At 40.2% G+C, this 23930-nt stretch overlaps 1 protein-coding gene and 1 long non-coding RNA gene across 2 annotated transcripts in view; one reads left to right on the top strand and one right to left on the bottom strand.

Moving 5' to 3' along the window:
* The window catches only part of SLC6A11 (solute carrier family 6 member 11), a 98429-nt gene extending 78645 nt beyond the window's left edge, over positions 1 to 19784 (top strand). Inside the window, exons 9-15 of the mRNA XM_083726812.1 lie at positions 673 to 797; positions 964 to 1076; positions 2206 to 2343; positions 7318 to 7420; positions 9220 to 9320; positions 10360 to 10530; positions 14963 to 19784. Coding sequence (XP_083582938.1) covers positions 673 to 797; positions 964 to 1076; positions 2206 to 2343; positions 7318 to 7420; positions 9220 to 9320; positions 10360 to 10530; positions 14963 to 15115 — 904 coding nt within the window. The 3' untranslated portion in view covers positions 15116 to 19784. The remainder of the gene's footprint in view (positions 1 to 672; positions 798 to 963; positions 1077 to 2205; positions 2344 to 7317; positions 7421 to 9219; positions 9321 to 10359; positions 10531 to 14962) is intronic.
* Positions 19539 to 20520, bottom strand: LOC310838944. Its single transcript, XR_014561240.1, has 2 exons — positions 19952 to 20520; positions 19539 to 19803 (listed from the first exon to the last, which is right to left on the bottom strand). It is a non-coding gene; the product is annotated as an uncharacterized lncRNA (long non-coding RNA).
* Between the last annotated feature and the right edge of the window lie 3410 nt (positions 20521 to 23930).

The raw sequence follows: 23930 nt of genomic DNA on the forward strand, positions 1-23930 counted from the left end.
GGTTTGCCTCAGGTGCCAAAATGTCTTGGGCCTGTTCTGTTTATCAGTATAAAAAAAAATTGCTTACCTGAAGTGTGTCACTGGAAAAAAAGCTGACTATGAACCTGCTTCAGGCAGCAGCCCTGCACATAAATATTGATTGTAAATACTAAAATGTACCACTGTTGCATTTATAGTATATTATCTCTGAAGGGTTTGTGTCACTTCTTCGAAGGTTAAGAGTTTTCTCTGTTGACCTTGAAGCATATCTGCATCACTATGAACTCAGCTGTGTTGAGGCCCATGAAGCTAATAATTGCAGATCCACAAAGGAATGATTTGGAAGTTGTCTTACTAGATACTGAGTGGAGAATTGGAAGCAGTGAGGAAGCCCTGCCTATTGGCATAGTCCACCAATCGCAACTTGATGGCCAAATAAAGAGACAGGCAGAGGTTGGGTTGAACTAGGGCCACTTTATTTAAGATTAAACCATAATAAAACCTGTGCAGAGGGGAAGGAACACTATTGTTGCTCTACAGTGACCAAAACACTTGTTTCATTGTCTGATTTTTCTAATAACTGTGGTGTCTTGATCTACATATGTACCAAATTTCAAAGCTGTTGTAGCCGCCCAAAAATATGTGAAGCAAACCCATACACTGAGAACAAGCGAATTGCTCTTTCTTCCACAGAGACTGCATTATGCTCTGTTGCTTGAACAGTGGAACAAGCTTTGTGGCTGGTTTTGCCATCTTTTCTGTCCTTGGCTTTATGGCGTATGAGCAGGGAGTGCCCATAGCAGAAGTTGCAGAATCAGGTAAGTACTAAAAGTATACATTTATTATTATTTTAAAGTGTATTTTATATACTAGTGATATTGTGTACTTTAATCCTTATGTATTATTTGTTAAATTTATATCTCACCCCACTGTGCAAGACCACCATATAAACAATTCCTATTTAATTTCTTTTCTTTTTTTTAGGACCTGGGCTTGCTTTCATCGCTTACCCAAAAGCTGTAACAATGATGCCTCTTTCTCCGTTATGGGCAACTTTGTTTTTCATGATGCTGATATTCCTTGGTTTAGATAGTCAGGTATGGATCAAAGATGACATTTTAGAACATCCTTCCCAGGTGTAACTTAAGCTGAGATCTGAATTTAAATCAAGCTGTAACTTTAAATTTAAAACTAATTTAAATTGCCAGCTCAATATTGCTGAATTCTTGCTTCACTGTACTTCATTTTATTTTATTATTTTAATGTGTCGCCCACAGGTGAGTGAGAAGCAAGGTTATAAGATAGGAATGAAAAGTTATGAGCCCCAATCTTATACTAGACATGAGTATTGCAGAGCCCTTCTTTAAAAGCTAAAGTGTTGGGGACTGCATCTAGCTCTTATCCAAACAGCCAGTTGGTTGGAATGCAGCTGTTTGGGGGAATCACATACACACAGCCCTGCTGCATAAGGTTGAAAATCATAAAGTACAGAATATACAGTCTTATACAGTCTTACACACTCACTTTAGAGCCATTCATATGGATGGGTTCTAGTAAGATTGGGGCGATGAACTAAAGAGCAGAAAATACGTTTAAGACTAGAGCAGGCTAGCAGCATGGTTCAGGAAGTATTGGATTAGACATGAGAAATATCAACTGAAATCATAGAATTGTAGAGCTGGAAGGTTCCACAAGGGATTGTCTAGTCCAACCCCCTGCAATGCAGGAATCTTTCGTCCAACATGGGGCTCAAACCCATGACCCTCAGATTAAGAGTTTCATGCTCTACCAACTGAGCTTTCCCAGCTATCTGATAGCTCCTGAGCACTGATAGACTCATAGCACTGCAGAGTTTGAAGGTACCCCAAGGGTCATCTAGTTCAGCCCACTAACGAACTAACTAACTAAACCAACCAACCAACCAACCAACCTCAGGTTACTCATGTCACAGGGTTGTCATTTAATGCATTGCCTAGTGCCCGATGCAGTACTTTTCCTGTGGTCAGCATAGAGGAAATGCCATCGTGCAAGAAAGGCATGCAGAGAGCTCTTATCAGGTGGGAGCAAGTATGGCAAGTTAGGTGCTATCTTTAGTGGTGATACTCAAAGCTCTATATAGGAACAGGCTATAAATAATGCAAATATAGTACAGTGACATGTGCTGAGGAACTGGTACTCTAGATCATTTACTCTATATGTCATTTTTTCTGCATTTGTTTTGTACAGTTTGTGTGTGTTGAAAGTCTTGTGACAGCCGTGGTAGATATGTACCCAAAGGTTTTCCGGAGGGGATACAGACGAGAGCTGTTGATTCTCGCTCTTTCGATTGTATCATTCTTCCTTGGTCTAATCATGTTAACGGAGGTAAGATATATTTATTTGTATTTGGAACGGTGGGGAAGAAAATTGTTTCCATTCTTTTTTTAACTTAGGCTATGTTTGCACTAGTGGCTTGAAACTCTAAGTGATACCTTTCCCCGTGCTGAGTGAAACTTTGATCTGCCACATGTCATCATGTGCACACACGCAAAAGCCACCTGAATTAGAGCACAGTGGAGCCATGGCTTCCCTTTTCAAATCAGATGGAAGTTGGTTCCAAGCAAAACACATCAAAGAGCTACGGGACACAGGTGGGTTGTGGCTAACATCATGTGAGCCCAGCTTTGAAAACTAGCAGTGGGCTTGTGCTGGAACTGCAGTAAATAGCAATGTGAGCACAGCCTTATAAATTCTAAGCAAAACTATTTGACGACTGATAGACACCTGGAGCAACAAAATATTGATCAAATGTTGTTCTGTGACAAAATACAACATACTTGGAAAGATTAAAAAAATCCTCAAAGGAACTGCAGAGTCGCACCTGGGGGACAAACATTATTGTATTATAGCGACGGGAGCCTTTTACTTCACACATCACCCTCACTATCTGATATATGGCACTTGAACATGGTCATCTGTTGCTTTTGGCTCTAAGGTATATTGTTAGTCTAGTTTGAAAAAAAGAGCTGAGTGGCTTGGTGCTCTTGCAGCAATGCAGGACTCTTCATATATAGGCTGGCAGCCTCACAGGAATTCCTAGAATGTCCACATGGTCACATGATGCCCTGTGGTCACTTGGAAACTGTAGGAAGTGCTGTGAGGAGAGATGCTGTGTTTGTAAAGAGCTCTGCTCCACTGCAAGTGTGCACAGTGTGTTTTAAACATGTCACAGACACCTCCTTATAGTGTATAAGGTAAGAATAGCACACATTGCCTTTCTCACTGAGAATAGTCTCTGAAATTCTCACACTCCCAGGCCTCTTCCTAAACGTCTGCTTCACCCCACACCATCTCTTTAATTTGCTGAAAATTAAAATAGTTGGTGAAATTCACCTAATGAATCCCATCAAGGGCTACTGCTTATGCAATGAGGCTTTCCCCCCTCCCTCCCCCAGCAAACTCCCTGAAATTGGCTCTGGGAGTGTTGGGAGAACCCCCAAAACAACACACAGTGGGAGGGGGGTCATTCCATTGGGAAGCGGATATGCTTGCATACACAGAAAGCTTGCTATAGCGTGACTTTAAATTCAACCCTGCAAAATGGTCAGCGCACTACTATTTATTGTTCCAATCTGGCTGAACTGTTTCTTTCTTTCTTTCTTTCTTTCTTTCTTTTTAATTATTGTGCTGTTTTATAGATCTGCTCCTTTGAGGTTTTGTATTTGTGATTTTAAATGGCATCATGTTTTATTGTATTTTTACAATACAGTGACCATTGCATTGAAGGGTAGAATATATTTTATAATAATGGATGAATAAACAGGGTTTGGAGAAGCTAAGGCATGTACTAAAGATGGACTTGCTTAGAGTAGGGAGTTGAGAGCAGACATTTTCTTTACAAGTTTGCAGGCTCTAGCATCAGTAGAGGTCCTTCCCTGCCTAACTAGTAAGATGTAAATAAACAAACGTATACATTTAAGATTCATTACATGCATTGACATTACCTGAGGCTGTTAGAAGAAAACAGATCATTAATCACCATCTTGCAAGGGTTTTCTGTACATATGACCAAGTAATTGTGCTATAGATATCTATTATCTACTCTTAATGACTAGTTTCCTACATAACGACATCCTGAATTTGTACTTCAGGATGTTAACATTTAAAACTGCACAGCATACTGTATTGGATATTATTATTAGGTTAATTATTAATTTGGGAGACAATAGTATTTCACTAGAACAAAAAAAATGAGGTTGTTGAATGTCCATTTAAAATTGAATACCAAGCTTTCCAATCTTTGCCTTTCAATAATAATAAAAAAGAATAGAGAGTGGCGCTGTGGGTTAAACCACAGAGCCTGTGGGTTGGCGCTGTGGGTGGCGCTGTGGGTTAAACCACAGAGCCTAGGGCTTGCCGATCAGAAGGTCGGCGGTTCGAATCCCCGTGACGGGGTGAGCTCCCGTTGCTCGGTCCCTGCTCCTGCCAACCTAGCAGTTCAAAAGCATGTCAAAGTGCAAGTAGATAAATAGGTACCACTCCAGTGGGAAAGTAAACGGTGTTTCCGTGTGCTGCTCTGGTTCGTCAGAAGTGGCTTAGTCATGCTGGCCACAAGACCTGGAAGTGGCTTAGTCATGCTGGCCACAAGACCCGGAAGCTGTACACCGGCTCCCTCGGCCAATAAAGCGAGATGAGCGCCACAACCCCAGAGTCGCCCACATCTGGACCTAAGGGTCAGGGGTCCCTTTACCTTTACTATAACCATATACATATGAGTTGATCTTCTGGTCAAAGTTCACTCTTACTGAAGGGAAACCACTGAGTCCCTTCTGCAAACAGGAGAACTGCTTCCCTTTGTAGAATAGACATTTTGCAACCACCCCAGTATGTTTTGCATTTAGTTTCAATCTTTTGAGCACATTATTGCCCACACAAGCATAAGCACTCTGAAGTGTGCATCCACACAGCTAGTTTAGACCAAAGGCCTATCCAGTCCAGCACTGAGTCCACAGTGGCCAAAGAGTTGCCCAAGGGAAGCCAGGAAGGAGAGCAATAAAGCTCTCACCACTGTTGCTGTTTCCCATCCATTGCCATATAGAAATACAATCCAGCTTTGTTGTCAATTTTCTCCTTCCTTTTCTATGTATTTTTCAAGCAAGCCCACTTTGTTTCCATGTACAGTTGTTACTCTTCTCAGAGTTTCAGAGTCAGGCTCAAACTCCTAGTTGGCTTCGTTTGGATTCAGGCTGGCAATCCTGCTTGAGGCTGGACTAAGCATCAAGGAATAAGCTATTTTTCATGGTGATTAACTCATTTTCCCCATTCTGCTGTGTAGAATGGACCCATAGTATTCAGTTGTTACTTCAGTACTTTCGTGCTTACCCAACCGTTTTTGATGGGCTGCAGGAAAAAGAGAAGCAAATTGTTCCAAATCCCAGCATGGCAGCTGCTGCTGTTTCTGCTGCCGGGAAGAGTGCAATGTATGCTGTGAAATAGGCACTCCGCAGTATAAATCAAGTTGCAGTGTGCATCATGTGCCACCAAATGGCACTGTTGTGCAACATCATGTAAATAATTTCTTTAGAGCTCTTTCCAAAACATTCCAAGGAGCATGGCGTAGGGTGCAGAAATTCACTCCTGTTCAAGAGGACTTGATTCCTTGGGAGCACTTGAAAGCAATACTGAAGAGGGTTTGTTGTGCAATGAATTTCAGTCTCAGTTTGCCACTGCAAAGCCTGGATCTAGGCCAGCTCTCAAGACAGCCTCAATAATTAGCTGAGGAGATAAATGGCTAGTGTCCCATTCGATATTTCTGACTTGGGCTGACTGTTGAAGATTAACTTTTGACTCGGAAGCTTTGTGTTCCCAAGTCCCTCACCATATGCACTCATATGATAATATCTATAGTTTCTTACTTGCTGTTATTATAAGAAAGATACTGGTGTCGGCGACACAATAGGACTAGCACATAGATTAAGATTTTGATCAGCTAAAGGAGCATAGATTACTCTGCCTCCATGTTCAGAGCCAGTATGCTTCTGAATACCAATTGCTGGAAACCACAGGAGAGGATAATGTTCTTGTTCTCGAGCATCTGTTGGCCACTGGGAGAACAGGATTAGGGACCAGTTGGCTGGATCCAGAAGGCTCTTCTTATGTTCTTACAAGTTACATTCATATCTTACCCTTTCATGAAAATGCCATTCACCCAGAATACTGTCTGTGGTTTTGTACTTCCTCACGCAACACACAACTGAAGAAATCTGAATATTCATATAATGTACTTCAGAGATTAAAAGTGTTTTCAACGATTAGCAACTTAAACCTGAATATATGCAGTTGGAAACACATCTTGAAAGAGCAATGCTTAGTGCTCTGTCATCATAAATTAAAGTATAAGACATCTTCGCCTTTCCCCCCCTTCCACTCCAGATGTTTACTATGTGTATGGAAATGTACACTGCTTATGGGCTGATACAGTGTAAGACTTTTTATGTAACAGATATTGCCTTAAAATTTCTGGGTGTTTAGGAGGAGAATTCATAATTCACGTGGTGTCTCAACCTGCTGCCAAAGACAAATAGCATCACTATCAAGTGTATGCTCCAAAAATAAGCACAAGGTGTGAGGAAGAACTTCTTTAAGACAGGAGATTTTTGTCTCTCTCACAGTTTCATTCTCCTTCTAATATGGACAAAGGGCCTGTTTCCAAAAAGCAATGTGGGAAGTTTCTTGGGTTGAATATTGTTACCCTTCTGGCAATACAATTCTTAAATAAAATAAAAGGAGGGAAGAACATAGTATAAAACACAGCAAAGCAAAAGATTGCCAAGGGACAAAACAAACACATAGGGGTTTTTTTAAAAAAAACACCAACCATGGTTTTCTTTAATGGTATACTTTGTGTGGTGGAGTAATAATTCTCAAGATCACAACAGGCATGGAGCGCTTTTAAAACTCTTTTATTTCCTGCTCCAGTCCTGAGGAAAGGAACCAGGGAGGAAATAATTAAATCCCTCCTCCGTTGAGAATGATCAGTCACACCTCAAACAGATGATGCTTGCTTTCAATGGTCCCATAAATACAAGCATGCATTTAACATTGCATCTCATTTGACCCTTAAACCTAAGCAAGCAGACTTATAATTTATGTCTCCTTCACCACCTTAGTGCACTCCAGGTGTTTTCAGCTAAAACATCCACCACCCTTGGCCATTGGCTTTGCCACCTGGGACTGATAGTTGCTGTAGTCCAAAATATCAGCTGGTTTAGAAATTTTCCAAGTGGACGGAAACCTTATTTCAGCTGTAAAGTGTTATTCGCACTCAACTTTTCCTGTTTTTAACTGTTTATCTTCCAGGGTGGAATGTATGTTTTCCAGTTGTTTGATTCCTATGCAGCCAGTGGAATGTGCCTTCTTTTCGTTGCTATATTTGAATGTGTCTGCATTGGCTGGTTTTACGGTAAGTCAGCAATTCTTGCAACATTGGGGCTAATTCTGAAATCACATCATGCATTTTTAGAATGAGTCTTACCGTGTTTTCCATAGCCTACCTTGCCATACATCATCCTGTGGATTTCAAGGATCAGTTCTTTTTCACAGTCTTGTTTTCATATTGCAGGTTGTATATATTTCCCCTTCTGGTGGATCCTTTTCACATGTGAATCTTCATTTCATAGTACCAGGAGAGTCAGTACAAGTTGTACTTTCTCTAATTATGCATCTAATATAACATATGAAAAGGAAGTTGTGAGTCTGAGATAAATCTGCTGCTCTTATGCCTGTAGCTTGTACATCTCATCTTCACAAGTCCTTTTTCTATGTTATGCTGGGAGCATTGCTAGAAAAAACACAGCTTGCACATTCTTCCTCTACTCCATTGTAATATGTGGAGTTGTGTTACGTGCCTTTCTCTGGATGCCAAGGTTTATGTTAGTACTAAATGTTGTTTGTTAATTGTGCAGTTAATTCAGCCAAACCATTTGGGTTTGTATCCAGCCGTGTCCCTTTGTTGACAGAAGGCTTTTTTATCCAGTGGGAGCTTCCAAGAGCAGAAATGGGAAGAGGTGACTTTAATTGATTCCCAGGGCCCTTGCCAAATCTACCGCAGAGGGTTGGGGCACCTTTGGGACAGCATGATTGGTGGTGAAGGGGTTGCAGAAGAAAGGAGGAATCTATGAAAATCAACTTACATTCCTTCTGTCAGCGGAGAGAAACCACTGGATACAACCATGAAACCAATGGAACCATACTTCTTCAAGGGTGGCAGAATGGCCACCTAGCAGAGGTGTGGTGTTTTTACCTTCTTCTCCCTCTTAACGCTGAGGATACTAAAACTATTAGTGCTCAGCTGAAATTTCACTGAAACAACTCAGCTTTGGAATGTAAAGAAGAATCATAAAAGGGTGATTGTTTTTTTTTCAGATTCCCTCCTTTACCTTTGATAATTCTTTCAATTCTTTTTGTTTTGCTTTCGGAAAAAGGTATGCTAGACACTGCCTGTGGCAGTGACAGCATCAGATCTCTTCCTGGTGTCTATAAGCTCCAGCCACCGTTTTCTTTCCATCTCAGTGCTGGAGTTCTTGGGTAAATACTTGGCAGCCTCCATACTGGTTGCTATTTTTTCATCAAGTACAGTGGTACCTCGGGTTAAGTACTTAATTCATTCCGGAGGTCCGTTCTTAACCTGAAACTGTTCTTAACCTGAAGCACCACTTTAGCTAATGGGGCTTCCTGCTGCCGCCACACCGCCAGAGCACGATTTCTGTTCTCATCCTGAAGCAAAGTTCTTAACCTGAAGCACTATTTCTGGGTTAGCAGCGTATATAACCCGAGGTATCACTGTAGCTCTCTCAGAATGACATTATGTTATTCTATAGCATCATTCCAGGGGTAAATAATTCTGGGGGAAATAACATGTCAACAAAAGGTTTCCATCTGCTGGGAAGGTAGCTACTATATCATCTCTGCAGACCCCACTAGAGGTAAAGGAGGGCTTCAATTTTTCAGCAGGCCCTCCAAAAAACGTTTCTTATATATGCTAGTTGTGAATGAGATTGTGAAAGGGGGGGGGGCAGATTTTCATCTTATTCCCACCAACTGCATTTACTTCGTGTTTTCAGGCTTTCCTTGCCAATGGCAGAGGCAAGGAATATTCTAAAAATGAAAGCATAAATTCTAATGAATCTACATCACTCCAGTAACATAAGCCCTGGTAACCTGTATTCATTTTCTATTAATTTTCATATTGGTTTTATTCAGGAAGCAATCGTTTTTATGACAACATTGAAGATATGATTGGTTACAGACCACTGGCATTATTTAAATGGTGTTGGATGTTACTCACTCCTGGCATTTGCGCTGTAAGTAATGAAAGTGTGATAAGATGGTAGAGCAATCTGTAAGGTCCTTGTCAGTACCTTTTCCCAAAGACTTTATGGAAATAATTTTGCAGAAATAGAGCATAATCATGGAGCCACACACATGTGTTGGAACAGGAAGTACACCTCCAAAATGCAAAATAGTTTAATTTCCTGGTATCAGTAAAAAAAAAAGGCAACAATTCCTCATAAATTAAATAAAAAAGTGATTTTAAAACTTTTTTAATTTTCAAGCAGATGCTGTTTATTTCGTTATTTTAAATTGTTTAGGTATTTCTTTGCTATTGGTTTTAGACTTCAGTAGCCCCTACTTTTTCTTTTCTTCCTCTTCCCCCACCCCCCTACAATATGATGAGGTATGACAACTTTTTTTTATGTGTTCACACATTTCTGTTCCCACATCATAGTGGTTTCATGTGCACTCAAGGTGTCTATTATAAATTCATGTGTAGTTATTATTGGAGCAATTGTATGCTACTATGTTGTTACTTACTATGAAACTGAACTGAACTGTACACAAATTAAGGGCTGGAATCCAAAGGCTTATGTGTGGTAGTCCTCACACACCCTGGGGCTTTTGCGGAGGGGGGAGGTTCCCATTCTTGGTGCAATTTTTCAGGGGCCTTCAAAAGTAATATACAATGTGATGCATTTGGGAGTGATACAGCTGGTGGGGCATGAGAGAATCATGACCCCCTCTTGTGTGTGCAGCAGTGCTTTCAAGCCACAAAACAGATCCCCTCCCACGAGTCTCTTCAGCACAGCTGTAACTTGCTGTCAAATTGGGGGGGGGCAGTTTCTATGATCCTTAAATGAAGACTGAGATCAAATGTGAAAGGAAGTTCCAGTGGAAGGAAGGAAGGAAGGAAGGAAGGAAGGAAGGAAGGAAGGAAGGAAGCCTGCCTGCTTGCTACCTGTCTTGAAAGCTGAATGTAACAATTCAGTGAACTGGGGAGAATAAGTTTCCTAAATATCTATGTCTTGTTTGCAAAAATGGATAAAATGACCATCTCCATTTCAGGGAATCTTCATCTTTTTCCTGGTGAAATACAAGCCTTTGAAATACAACAACATTTATATCTACCCAGACTGGGGTTATGGCATTGGGTGGATGATGGCTCTCTCCTCCATGGTTTGCATTCCTTTGTGGATCTGTATTAAATTGTGGAAGACAGAAGGAACTATCGTAGAGGTAAGAAATGTTGTCAGACTACTATTGCTTAATAGAGTAGGTGAGCATATTAAGCTGAATGCTGCACATTTTGCTTACAATCGGCTATTCAGAAGTTATGAAATCTAAGCTGGTGTCTATGCATCCAGACCAGTTTCTGTGATGTAACTGTAGTCAACAATCCCCGTATCCACTTTGGCTCTGATCCTGGGAAGTTTCATAGTAATAATTATGAAAAAGAAAACAGTGGGTTGCATTGTCACAGATGTTCAGTGACTAAAACATTAGAAATAACAATGGTAGGTTCAACTCTGCCCTGGTTTAGATGAGTGTATTTTGTCTTATTAACATAAGCTTTCCCCCACCCCCCTGCATGCAATCAGAATTCTATCAATTCTTGGAAGAAAAAGTCCTAGAATATCTTGGAGATAAACTTATTTTATTAGGTGACTTTAACAGAGTAGTGAACCCAGGCATAGATAGAACAGCAAAAAAACAAAAACAAAAAAGCAACGGGACAAGACAAAGTCCCAACCTCTTTTTTTCAGTTAATAGACCTCCTGAATCTGAATGATACTGGGAGGTTTAAACACCCAATAAGATAAAGAATTTACGCATTACTCGGATCCTCACAAGTTGGCTGGAAGAATACATGCAATTTGCGCCTCAAAAGATATTAGGTAATATTAAGAAAGTTGAAATCCACCCAAGAACAATCTCAGACCATAACCCAGTATGGATTAAGTTTAAAGGAGGGAAAGAAAAAACTAAAAGATGGCAGCTCAACGAGAATATATTGAATGATGAAAAGACAGCACAGAAGGCCAATCAAATTTTAGAACAATACTTTAATTTTAACTTAAATCAAGGGACAGGTATAAAAATGGTCTGGGATGCGAGTAAAGCAGTTATAAGAGGCTTCTTCATCCAACAAAGTGCTTACCAAAGGAAAATAAAGGAGAAGAAGAAAATGGATATATGTGAGGAAATCAGAGATAATGAAAAGAAATTATTTCAAAAACCAGAGGACAAAATAATAAAGCAAAATATAAAAATCCTACATACACAATTTTTGATGATTATAAATGAAGAAATAGAATGGAAGATCAAATGGTTAAAATATAGAAGCTTGGAATCTGCGAGCAAACCAGGTAGATTTCTAGCCTGGGAACTGAAAAAGAAACAGGATGAAATTAAAATTAAAATAGATGAGACCTGGATTCAAGACCTGAAAGAAATTAGTAAGAGCTTCACTAATTTCTACAAAGAGTTATACAAAAAAGGACCAGAGAAAATAGAGAAAATAATTGAATACTTAAAACAAAAGTAATCTGCCGATAATTCCCAAGGAGAAAATCGCCACATTGAATTCGCCAGTAACCGCAATGCAAAGATCAAAAATTGGGAAAACACCGGGTCCGGACGGTATACCAGCTATTTATTATAAAAAATTAGAACAATCACTGTTTCTGTGGGAATGTTTAGGGATGCGGGGGAGGATATATTATCTAAGATATCCTGTCCCAACTTGTCTTCAAGTTCAACAAAATCAGCAGAGTTAACATTCCCCTTTTTTCTTTTAAACACACGCACAGCAGATAGCTTGCTCAGACTCGTTAGAGTCTCTGTAAATATTTCCTGGTATTTTCCCCATTTAATCCCTCCTAAAATAAGATGCTACACAGTCTTCTGTAAAGTATAAAACGTTTACTCACAAGTAATCATCTGTTCACACAAAGGCTCCTAGAAGGCAGACTTAAAAGGTTAGAACATAGTTTAAATGTGGTGACTATCTCTTTATGGGAGAAAGCCCCCCTTTTCTTCTCTTGGCCTGGAGCCAAGGGTGCATCTTAGTAGTGCTGTTGTTAAGATGGCATTGATAGAGACAAGATGGTCACCAGCCTGTGATTCTGGTTCTTTCTACTTCAGGAGAGGCCACGCCCATTTCAAGTTACACATAGGAAGTTTCGTCTCAGTCCTGGAAAGCAGGAACTTCCGGCTGGAGGACTGAGACAACCTTCATGTCTACTCTAGTAATGTTGTGCTTGACTGTACCTGATTCTTACATCCCACAGTTTCTACCTATGAAAGATACAATGAATGACATTCTACAAAATGGAATACTACCGAGCTCATGGAAAGAAAGTTTCATTACCCTATTGCCTTGCTAAATAATGACTACAAGATATTTGCAGACATTATTACAAACAGGCTTAAAACAGTTATAAAAGAAATAATCCATAAAGATCAAACAGGTTTCCTCCCAGGGCGCCATATGCAGACTAACCTCAGGTGTGTGATAAATGTCTTAGAATATCTTGATTATAAAATTGATAAAGCAGCTGCTATTATGTTGGTAGATGCTGAAAAGGCATTTGACCAGGATTCCTGGAAGTTTATGAAAAAACTAATTCAAGGAATTGGTGAAAATCTCTGTGAAGGAATAAATGTCATCTGTTCTGAACAATCAGCTAAATTAATCATCAATGGTAAAATCACAGATGAATGCAAAATAAGTAAGGGGACCCGGCAAGGCTGCCTATTATCTCCCTTAATATTTATTATGGTAATGGAGGTCCTAAATATTCGGATACGAGGAGACCAGCTGGTCAAAGGAATAACACTGGGAAATAAATCCTACAAACTCGAGGCCTTTGCTGATGACCTATTAATAATGACCAAAAACCCCAAAGAAAGTTTAATGAGCGTATTAGACTTGATTAAGAATTTTGGAGAAGTTGCTGGTTTTAAATTGAATACCACAAAAACAAAATTATTGGTCAAGAATGTATCTTCACAGGAAAAAGAAGACCTAGAAAAAATAGCGGGCCTGAGGATATGTAACAAAGCAAAGTATTTAGGTATATGCTTTACCCCTAAAAACATAAATCTATTCCAGGACAATTAGATAAAAGTATGGTCAGAGAGAAAAAGAAACCTCGAGATTTGGAGCAGGCTGAAGTTATCTGCCCCCTCAGGTTGATTTTTTTGTTTGTTTCAAATGATTCTGATACTGGATGGAGCAGGCTGCCTCAAGAATTGGCAAAAAGACATTTCTAAATTTGTTTGGCAGGGGAAGAGACCTAGAGTTAAACATCGGATTTTAATTGATATAAAAGACAGAGGAGGCTTCTCCCTGCCCAGTCTTAAATTGTATTATGAGGCGGCCTGCTTCACCTGGTTGAAAGAATGGTGTACATTGCAGGATTTGGACCTATTGGATCTGGAGGGTTTTGACAACCGATGGGGTTGGCATACATATTTGGCTTACGAGAAAGCTAAAATCAATAGAGGTTTTACAAATCATATTATTACGAAATCATTGTTTGTTGTGTGGGAGAAATATAAAAACTTGCTTGAACACAAAATCTCCCGATGGAGGCCTATGCAGTAAAGAGAAAAAATACCCAGGGAACGTAGCCATCATAAAAAGGAAAAAGATAATAAATAAAAGGAAGAAGATAATAAATTTAAGTTAAAAAGCTTTAGAGGAAATAAGGGAGCTTGTTATTCTTTAAGAGAGAACTTTCTTAAAATGCAACATCAATGGTATATAACCCCTTGGAAGCTCTCTAAGATGTATAAAAGTGTACCAAGTAATTGTTGGAGGTGTAAAGAAAAGCCAGGTAATCTATATCATATGTGGTGGCAATGTAAAGAAATCAGGATGTTCTGGGAGGATATTCATTCTGAATTGGAAAACGTGTTAAAAATATCTTTCAACAAAAAACCAGAAGCCTACCTATTGTGAATCACAGATGCAGATATACCTAAAAAGGCAAAGGAAATTTTTCTGTACGCCACAGTCGCAGCAAGAGTGCTCATTGCGACAAACTGGAAAAGTGATGAAGTCCCTTCTAGATTACAGTGGACTCAAAAAATGCTTGAGTATGCGGAATTAGACAATCTATCAGAAAAATAAAAGGAAGTATTTATTTCAAAATGGGAAGTCTTTAAAATTTATTTGAAAAATAGTAATGACAGTTTAAACTCTGTAGCAGCATTTGAATAACTTCAGTAGGAGTTTCAAGTATGATGGAAAACCCATGATAAACATATGGCAGAGAACAACTGATGAGAAATAGGAGTAAACGGGAGGTCAGGTCTACAGAAAAAAGACCATTTTTATGCCAAAGTATCATGAACACTATTCAATGTATTGTTTGCAGGCGAGGGCGGGGCTGGCGCGTGTCCCAGGGGTGTGGTGTGCCACCCGTAGGGGCATGGTGCCCAGTACGGGCGGGGGGCAGCAGTGATGGCACCCACCGGGATCGCACTGCCGGGGGTGGTGCGCTCCCCCCGCATGCCTCTTCCTCTGCCAGTGCCTGGAAGAGTCCTTAGAGCCAGATAGAGAGGACTGGAGGATCCAAGCCCCTGATCTGGATGGAGTGTGCTTGTGACCAGGTCACAGAAATGGCTAATGCCTTCCATTTTCTTCATTCCCTGCCCCCAGAGATTTAGAAAGTTGATTGTGGCCAGCCCAGACCTGAAGATGAGAGGAAAATGTGGAACAGGTGCATATGCTGCTACTGTAAATGACTGCGATGCCAAACTGAAAGGTGATGGCAACATTTCAGCCATCACAGAAAAAGAGACGCACTTCTGAAAGAACTTTCTTCTTCTGTTGTTGTTGGTTTTTTGTATAAATAAATAAGTAAATAAATAAATTAAATACTTCACTTAATTATAGAGGCCAGCTTGTTTTGCACAACTTTATTAACAAGTTAATTTTAAAGTGAACTTGTATACTTGTTTAAAAGTGATTTTTTTAATTATTATATAAGTAACGATTATAAATAAATATAAATATATATATATATAAAATGAAATAGAATTGTTAGTGATGCCTTGTAATATGGTGATTTCAGTAAGTGTTTTATAGATCCTAGAAGGACCTGTATAATGTGTTGTAAAACTTTTATACTTTTGGTTTTTTTAAAAAAAGAAAAAAGGTATGGTGTTGTATAGCTATACACATTCTAATTTGTGAGCATCTCAGACCATTTCAGCTTCTACTGTATGTATATAAAGGGGATTACAATGTCCTCCTATTAATATCTAAGGGAATTGTCTTTGGATGTGTAGCTCTGTTTCTGAATTTGGGCCCAGTCCAGTGAATGAGTTTGCCAAATGTCACTAGACTCAAACCCTGGCAGTCCTTCCATCAGGGTGGGCAACCTTTTTAAAGTTCAGGCCCGTATTTCCTTGGAAGAAGGTGAATGGGAACTGCATACTGGCAATGGGCAAAGCCAACATCAAAAGTGGGCAGGTAGACCCTTTTTCTTTCATTCACACAGATATGCAAGCATGTACCTGACTCATCCTCAATTCATTCTTATTCTGTTTTTCACATATGCACCCCACTAGCTCAGTTCCCAGCACTTAACTTACCTTCATCTGCCAATGTACCCCACTCCTCCACCACTGCCCCCAATATCTTCATGTTCTCTATGCCTTGCGATTTCCCCAGTTCTGTTGTGCCACAAGTTGCCACTGCAACTGTCAGCTGTCAGAAACATGCATGAACCAGCAAGTTTTTGGTGGCCAGTGTGGTTCTGAAAGGCACTCCGTTGATTGGATATGTGAGTGTCATTCTGAAGTGTGCGCTACATTGAATTATGTGGTTGGGTCACATACCTGCCTGCTGCCTCTTTCTCCCATCAACTCTTCTGTTTCTCTTCATTATGGGGGTATAAAACGGTAAAAACACAGTGGGGACATCAGTGTCCAAACAGAGGGAGGCCAATGCTGCCCACCAGCCACTCTCCTCTACCTTTTGCTTTTCTACTGAATGAAGTGACAAAAAAACAACAACCTGAATTGCCCATGTTTAACTCTGGCATTTTGCAAACATGCTGTCACAGGTTTGAAGGCAAAGGGTTGTATTCTAAGTAGTGCTGAACAGTGCTTTGTGCAAGCAGAATGACTTCCGCTTATGAAACAGGACTTTTCATTTTTTTGCACTCTCCTCCTGCTGTGCCCACTCCAAAATCTGTTTGGGCGATTCTCTCAATCATCTAGAGCAAATTTGGGGATGCTGCAGACCACACAATGGAAGAAGAGAGTAGGAAGAAGTCCTGATGCACAAGTCGAAGTCATTCCAGTTGCACATTTATTTAGTTGAATACCACCCAATGCTTTTGTGAACAATTCTCTGGATCTGATTCCTACCTTGCCCATTGGATGCAGCCCAAATAACTGACTAGCTGGATGAAAAAGCTAGACTTTGGACCTGCATGTCTTGAACAGCAGCTCCCACACCTCATGGAAGTCATCTTTGAAGCTTGCAGAGGTTTCAAAAGCAGCTTCTAATATATCATGGGGTCTTCTGTTCCAAGAAAAGAAGTTAATTTATTTCTAAACATGAGACAGCTCTTGGCCACTCTTGTAGATGTTCTGTGGATGTCCAGACTTAGTGGATCATGTCTTTGACTTGTAAAGCAGGGAAGGCAACACCTTCTCATTTTGGAGCAAAATGGGAAAACTACATCTCAATATCTTGCTTCCCCTGACCTGCTAACGACATTTGTAGAAGTTATTTTTTACTGAACTCACTTTAAAAGTTATTTTTATATATAAAAGAGCTATTAATATAGCTGTGACCTTAATAGAGTTTGAATTCACAGGTGCTGTGTCACAGGATTTAAAAAAACATTTTATCTTTCTTTGCTTGACCCCAGTGACTGCATAAAATGTCTCACCATTTGGATATTTACATGTCTTCACAACGAAATGTGTATGAATTTGTGCATGATATTCTGCATGTGACATTGAAAGTGAGGTATAATTGGACAGCAGGAGATGATGGAGTCAGGCTTTGGTATCCATAAGGACTTTTTAAAAGCTACTGAAAGTAAGCAGATGTTCTTAAAAACATTGATGAATGTGATATGGACAATACAAAACATTTATACGACATTTTAATATATCACTGTACTCCTTATTGTTATATCTATAATAGCTGCCACCTGGGCCCACTATTCATAATTACTAAAAATAGATTAGAATCTCAAATCCATCCATAAGCATGCATGCCTTAAACGCTTTATGGAAAAATGCACCCAGCTACCAGTCAATCAGCATGATTGTGGGTCTAGCAGGGCAAGTAAATTAAAACCATTGTTATGATAAGTAAGCTATATTGACACATTCCGAGTACTCCTGGACAGGTATCCATGATAACATAAATCTTCCGCCACAGGCAGAATGCCTTTGTCTTAAGTATTTCTGAAACTGATACACATTTCAGCATAGAATACGTATGTAGCCTGTTTTACAAATGGGAAATATAGGTAATGTGATTTTAACTTGCACCTGAATACAAATAAAATGGACTTAGAATTCAGGAGTGAATGTTGTACAAAGTTGAGAGTCATCAATTATGTTGTTTAATGGACTGGCCAATCCATAGGGTCTCTCAGCGAGGCTACTAGACTCAAAGTAGCTTTTTACAGTGAATTTACTTCAATATTTATGGCACATTCCACCATGCATACCTGTATACTGTATAGCTAAAGCACCACTTTTCATACTATTTCTGGTAACAACCTTAAAATAGCATGCCACTATAAAGAACAACCATAATGTGTATTACTTTACGAGGAAGAAGTTCTTCAGAAGTGCATAATGGGGAGCAACACAGAGACCAAAACCCATCTACTTTTAGGCTATAATCCTATATATATTTTCCTGAGAGTAAGTTTCATTGAACTCAGTGATCCATATTCAAAGATGCTGTATGTCATCCATCTCACCTGTCAACCCTATTGAACTAATTATAACTAGTGGTTCAAATAACCCCTTAACTGCACCTTTGCAGTTTCATTTCTTCCTTCCATAGCTGTTATAGGTTCAGAAAAAAATGAGAAGGAAAACCATATACTTTATTTGCTCTTCTTGAATCTCCTGACCATAATAATGAGTAGCAAATCATTATTATTGGTATTTTTTATTATTTACACATTTTGGTTGGACAACTATCCACTGCTTAAATCAATGCACTGACCTTTTCAAGTTCTAGAATTAATAAGTATGAGTCAAAAGAAAATCAAGCTGTTAATTTGGAAGGTGACTATTCTGCATTTCTGAACTTATTTTATTCACTGCCTTAGTTTGCATTTAACACTCAGTCAAATCATGGCTTAGTGTGGATAAGCAAGTGTATGGCTTTTCGGAAGAGATCATGGCTATTTTGGTCCTCCCAAATCGTTTTGCTGATGCACTGCAACCTAACCTGGCCTCGTGGTTTAGCTCTCTCCAGACAAACCATGTGATGTAACCAATGTTTGACCTATTGTTTGCAGCGTGTGGTTTGTCTGGAAGAGGTAAAACATGAACCTGGATTTAAGCAACATGCTAAACCAAACCACGGCTTAGTTCAGTGCAACAGCAAAACAACCAAAGAGGAGCAAAGTGATTGTGGTCTCTTCTCTGGGAGTCCACACATTTGCTCAAATGCCCTGCAAACACAGCGATGGTCTTCAAGTGAATTTCTAAGAAATATATCTCTGCGATTTGTAAGTATTGGATGCCTACAATAAATAGTTTTAAGTGATCATCTTCACCGGAACTGTTCACATATAAGAATTTCCCAAAGTTTGCAATGATATGTTTCAATGCTTGTGTTTATTACTGCCACATCAGCCACCCATAGTCCAATTAATTTGAGGTAGTCCCAACACTCATTTAAATTAAAGCATCTTTCGGCCAAAACCCTATATAGAGGTAACTCCCACTCCCAAATAGGTGTGGATGGGAGAAGATGGTTCATGGATATAGAATGTTACATGTGGAATGTTTTCATCCAACCACCCCAACAGGTACGATTTATGGAATATGATTCCTACTCTGCTGCTATGAACTACTTCACTAATAGCTTTATACACATACATGTGGTTTGGCATGGTCTAAAGCAGTGTTTCTAATGTGCTGTGCTTGTAAATGTGCACATTTAATACTTGACCCATTTAACACTTGTGCTTTTATTTTTTATTTTGGGGAAGGGTTGGAATTCCTGACTAGTTCTGTTGTTATTTTTTTCCTGGAAAAGAATATGAAGATAAACAACAATGATATTGTGATTATTTCTTTTGATATGCAGCAGTAAACAATAATGCCCTTTTCTGAAGTATATATGCAGTATTATTCATAAGTAAAGAAGAGCCCAGATTTATGTACTGTTTTACACAAAGAATGTTTTTATTTGGTATTCAAGGAAGCACAACATTTTGTCTGCTTACTCCTTTTTAAAAAATTAAAGAAAATGGGTAAACATACTGTGCTTGGCGCATTGTACTTTGTTTATGTTGTTGTTGTTTAGTCGTTTAGTCCTGTCCGACTCTTCGTGACCCCATGGACCAGAGCATGCCAGGCACTCCTGTCTTCCACTGCCTCCCGCAGTTTGGTCAGACTCATGTTGGTAGCTTCGAGAACACTGTCCAACCATTGTTTATGTTCCTATAACTATATAGCACGAGTGGGGAACCTTTGGGGGCTAGAGGGCCACCCACCTGTCAATCATTTCATGTCATGATGGTGTCAGGTGACTGATAGATGAGTGGATCTGCCCTCCTGTCAAAGTTGACCCATGTGTGTGGGGGGGACACTCTGTTTTGCAGCAACCAGAAGGACTGAAATTTCCATGCACAAGCTGGTGGGTATATTAGCACAGCCTTTACAATTATATTTGAACAAATTCAAACTGAGGAGTCCCATATTACAGACAAGTATGCAAGCATTTCAGGGACGCGGGTGGCGCTGTGGGTAAATGCCTCAGCGCCTAGGGCTTGCCGATCGAAAGGTCGGCGGTTCGAATCCCCGCGGCGGGGTGTGCTCCCGCTGCTCGGTCCCAGCGCCTGCCAACCTAGCAGTTCGAAAGCACCCTCGGGTGCAAGTAGATAAATAGGGACCGCTTTCTAGCGGGAAGGTAAACGGCGTTTCCGTGTGCAGCTCTGGCTCGCCAGAGCAGCGATGTCACGCTGGCCACGTGACCCGGAAGTGTCTCCGGACAGCGCTGACCCCTGGCCTCTTGAGTGAGATGGGCGCACAACCCCAGAGTCTGGCAAGACTGGCCCGTACGGGCAGGGGTACCTTTACCTTTACCTTTATGCAAGCATTCACTACCATAGCATATAAAGCAATGACATACCAAGGCCAACTATTATTGGCACTAATGTGCAGTTGCTGGTCCAGAATCTGGTTCTGACAGAGATGGTTTACTCATCTATTCTATCAGCACCAACTGGTTTCTTACACTGGCACCAATGAGAACTTCTATTGAAATGCAAATAGCAGCTGCTAAGGGGGGAATCTTTTGGCACAGAAAGAGCTGTCCCTGCCTGCTCTTATGGTTCTGAACTTGTTCAAGCTTCCATGCAGCTGCTATTTACATAACAAAAAATGTGTACTTATAGAATCCAATTTGGAGCAGGCATTGGCCACAGTACTTGGGTGTAATTGCTCAGGGCAGCTTAACATGATCAACTTCTTCCTCGAGAGGTGTCGACAGCAAATGACTCATGAGCTTGTATTGTGCTGCGTCCGTGGCAGTTCCCCCCCTAAACATTAATCTAAGTAACACACGGCTTTGTAATGAGGAGTGAATGTTCTTGTTAATCCATCTTTTATTTTAATAATAAAAGAAAGCTCCACTGTTCTCTTATGATGCTCATAGATGAATCACTTTTTACTGTGTTCTGCCAGCGGGTGAGTAGCATGCAAGGAAGGCAGAGTTAGAGGCAAGCCATGCTCAAAAGAGCAGGCTACAAATATTCACACAGACACCCCCAAGGGGCAGCTCTAACTTGGGCTCTCGCTGTTGATGTGGGCTTTAGTTCTGCTCTCTAGTCACTCACTCACCACCGTCATGAATCCTGGCACTTCACTGAGTCATAAAAAAGGCACGCAGAGGCAGAAGGAAGAATATGAAAGATCATGGGATGGCAGCCAAACCAAGGTGAATGGGTATGCATGCTATGGAATAACCTGGCTGTGATGCCAGCTGGAATACACAGTTTAGTGGGAGTTACTTCTGAGTAAATCTGTATAGGATTTGGGCTGAAAGATGCTTTCATTTAAACAAGTGCGGGGACAAAGACAGCAAGTGTAGATGGCACATCCAGTGAGGTTTAGCGTTCAGTTCTGGTTGCCTCACCTAAAACGGAATATTGTCGAGCTGGAAAAGGTTCAGAAAAGGACAGCCAGGTTGAGCCAAGGGATGCAGCAACTCCCCAATAAGGAAAGTTTACAACATTTGGAGTTTTTCAGATTAGAGAATAGGTGAGTAGGAGGTGGCATGAGAGAAGTGTATAAAATTATACACGACTTAAAGAAAGTGGTTTGAGAAAAGTGTTTCCCTCTATATCATCACATTAGGACATCCAACGCTGAAAGATTCAGGACAGATGAAGAAGGTACTAAAGCCAAACTATGGACTTGCTCCTCCAGGAGGCAGTATTGGCCACCAACTTTTAAAGTGGATTAGACAGTTTCATGGATCTATGATCAATCAAATCAAATGCCGGCAACACAAAAATGTACCTGTATCTACTGCCACCCCTGAGCACATGCGCTCTGATAACTGAGCACCCCTTATCGCTAGATGCTCTTGCTTTAATACAGGCCTTGATTAACCACTCTGGCTCCCTGTCCACTAGTTGAAGAATAGATGTTATGAATAAAGAAGTTGGTGACCTTGCCATAAACCTCCCTCTTCACATTGTACTGATAATTCAAAAGGTAAACAATATCAAGATCATGTATTGATAATAATATATCAACAGGTATATAGTATAGTATAGTATAGTATAGTATAGTATAGTATAGTATAGTATAGTCCTGCCCTTCTAAAGGAACTATGGGCAGTAAAAAGTCCCTTGCATTATCCTGCTTTTTCAAATTACAGTGGTACCTCGGGTTAAGTACTTAATTTGTTCCGGAGGTCTGTTCTTAATGTGAAACTGTTCTTAACCTGAAGCACCACTTTAGCTAATGGGGCCTCCTGCTGCTGCCGCGCCGCCAGAGCACGATTTCTGTTCTCATCCTGAAGCAAAGTTCTTAACCTGAAGCACTATTTCTGGGTTAGCGGAGTCTGTAACCTGAAGCGTATGTAACCTGAAGTGTATATAACCCAAGGTACCACTGTACTGCACCAGTCTGTATCCTTTTCTCTTTCATATGGATATCCAAACAGGTACCTTTGCTCTAGGCTGCTCAGTATTTATCACTATAAAACTGATAATATACTAATTTTGTACCATCTGGTTAGCTCTGGGAAATACTGTGATGGAGAAAGAGCAATAACTAACTACTGGCCATATTCTGTTCAAGTGAAATGTCTTTGTGCCATCATAGCTATTTTCCACAGCTGTTTTTCTCAGGGTCAGTCAGAAGTCAAGTCCATAACCATGACTTGCCATGTGGTGTATTATCCCAGAGCAAAACACAGCAGTTCAGCTAATTGGGTTTCAAGCCCTCCCCCTTCTCTTTGGCTTTGATTTGAGATAGACTCTGCACCCTGCCGTTGAAAGGCGTGCTTTCTGTATCATTAGGTGGCAGCAAATGCCAGCAGAAAATAATTTGTTCCACCCTGGAGCAAATGAGTAGGGTCGCTGGGAGAAGGAGCTTTCATTTAGTTCAGGCTCTAACACACGGACCTGCAATTCACTTTTTCCTCAAGACAGAAAGTGGTGAAAAGGAGACGGTGTCAGCATTTGCAAGGAAGTAATGTAGACATCAGACTGAATCTTGCTACCTCGTTGACAAACATTTTCAGAGCTGCAGCTGTAGTGGCATACAAATTCATTCTTACAAGGGGAGCATTCGACACACTTCTGAAAGGGGAAAGGGGGAGACAGGGTAGAAGGGATCTCCGAGTCCCAAGGTGGGAGGCTAGGGGAAGAAGTTCCCAGGTGAGAACTGGGATGGTCTACTTTTCTGTATATGGATGAAGGATATGAAACAATTGTGACAGAGGGTTTTTATATCTATTTCTTGTTCTTGTTTTTGCTCCTCTTTCTCTTTCTCTTTTTAGATTAGTTTGGTTTTTCTTTGTATCTTATGTTGAAAACTTTCAATAAAAATATTTTTTTAATGAAAGGGAAAAGATAAACATATCTACACTCCTGTCTGTCCTGGTAAAATGGTGAGCTATTTGAATACCTTGCAGTTTGCTTCTTTAGCAGCACAACACCACAGAAGTAAGAACCACTGAGTATAGGATTGCAGCCGCGCTGTTTAAGAACTACCAAAGGACATCCCTAGTTGAAACTGCATATAGATAGCAATGGCACCTGTGTGGTCATGATACCATGATGTGGCATTCCCTTCTATTATTTGTGTTACGGGTTGTATTTTTGTTCCTTTGTTTGGGGTTTTTTTTACACCTTTGATATACATCCCTTCCTACTTTTCTCTGATGAAAA

Source organism: Podarcis gaigeae, assembly GCF_964106915.1.
Source record: "Podarcis gaigeae genome assembly, chromosome: 2".
Classification (NCBI taxonomy): Eukaryota; Metazoa; Chordata; class Lepidosauria; order Squamata; family Lacertidae; genus Podarcis; species Podarcis gaigeae.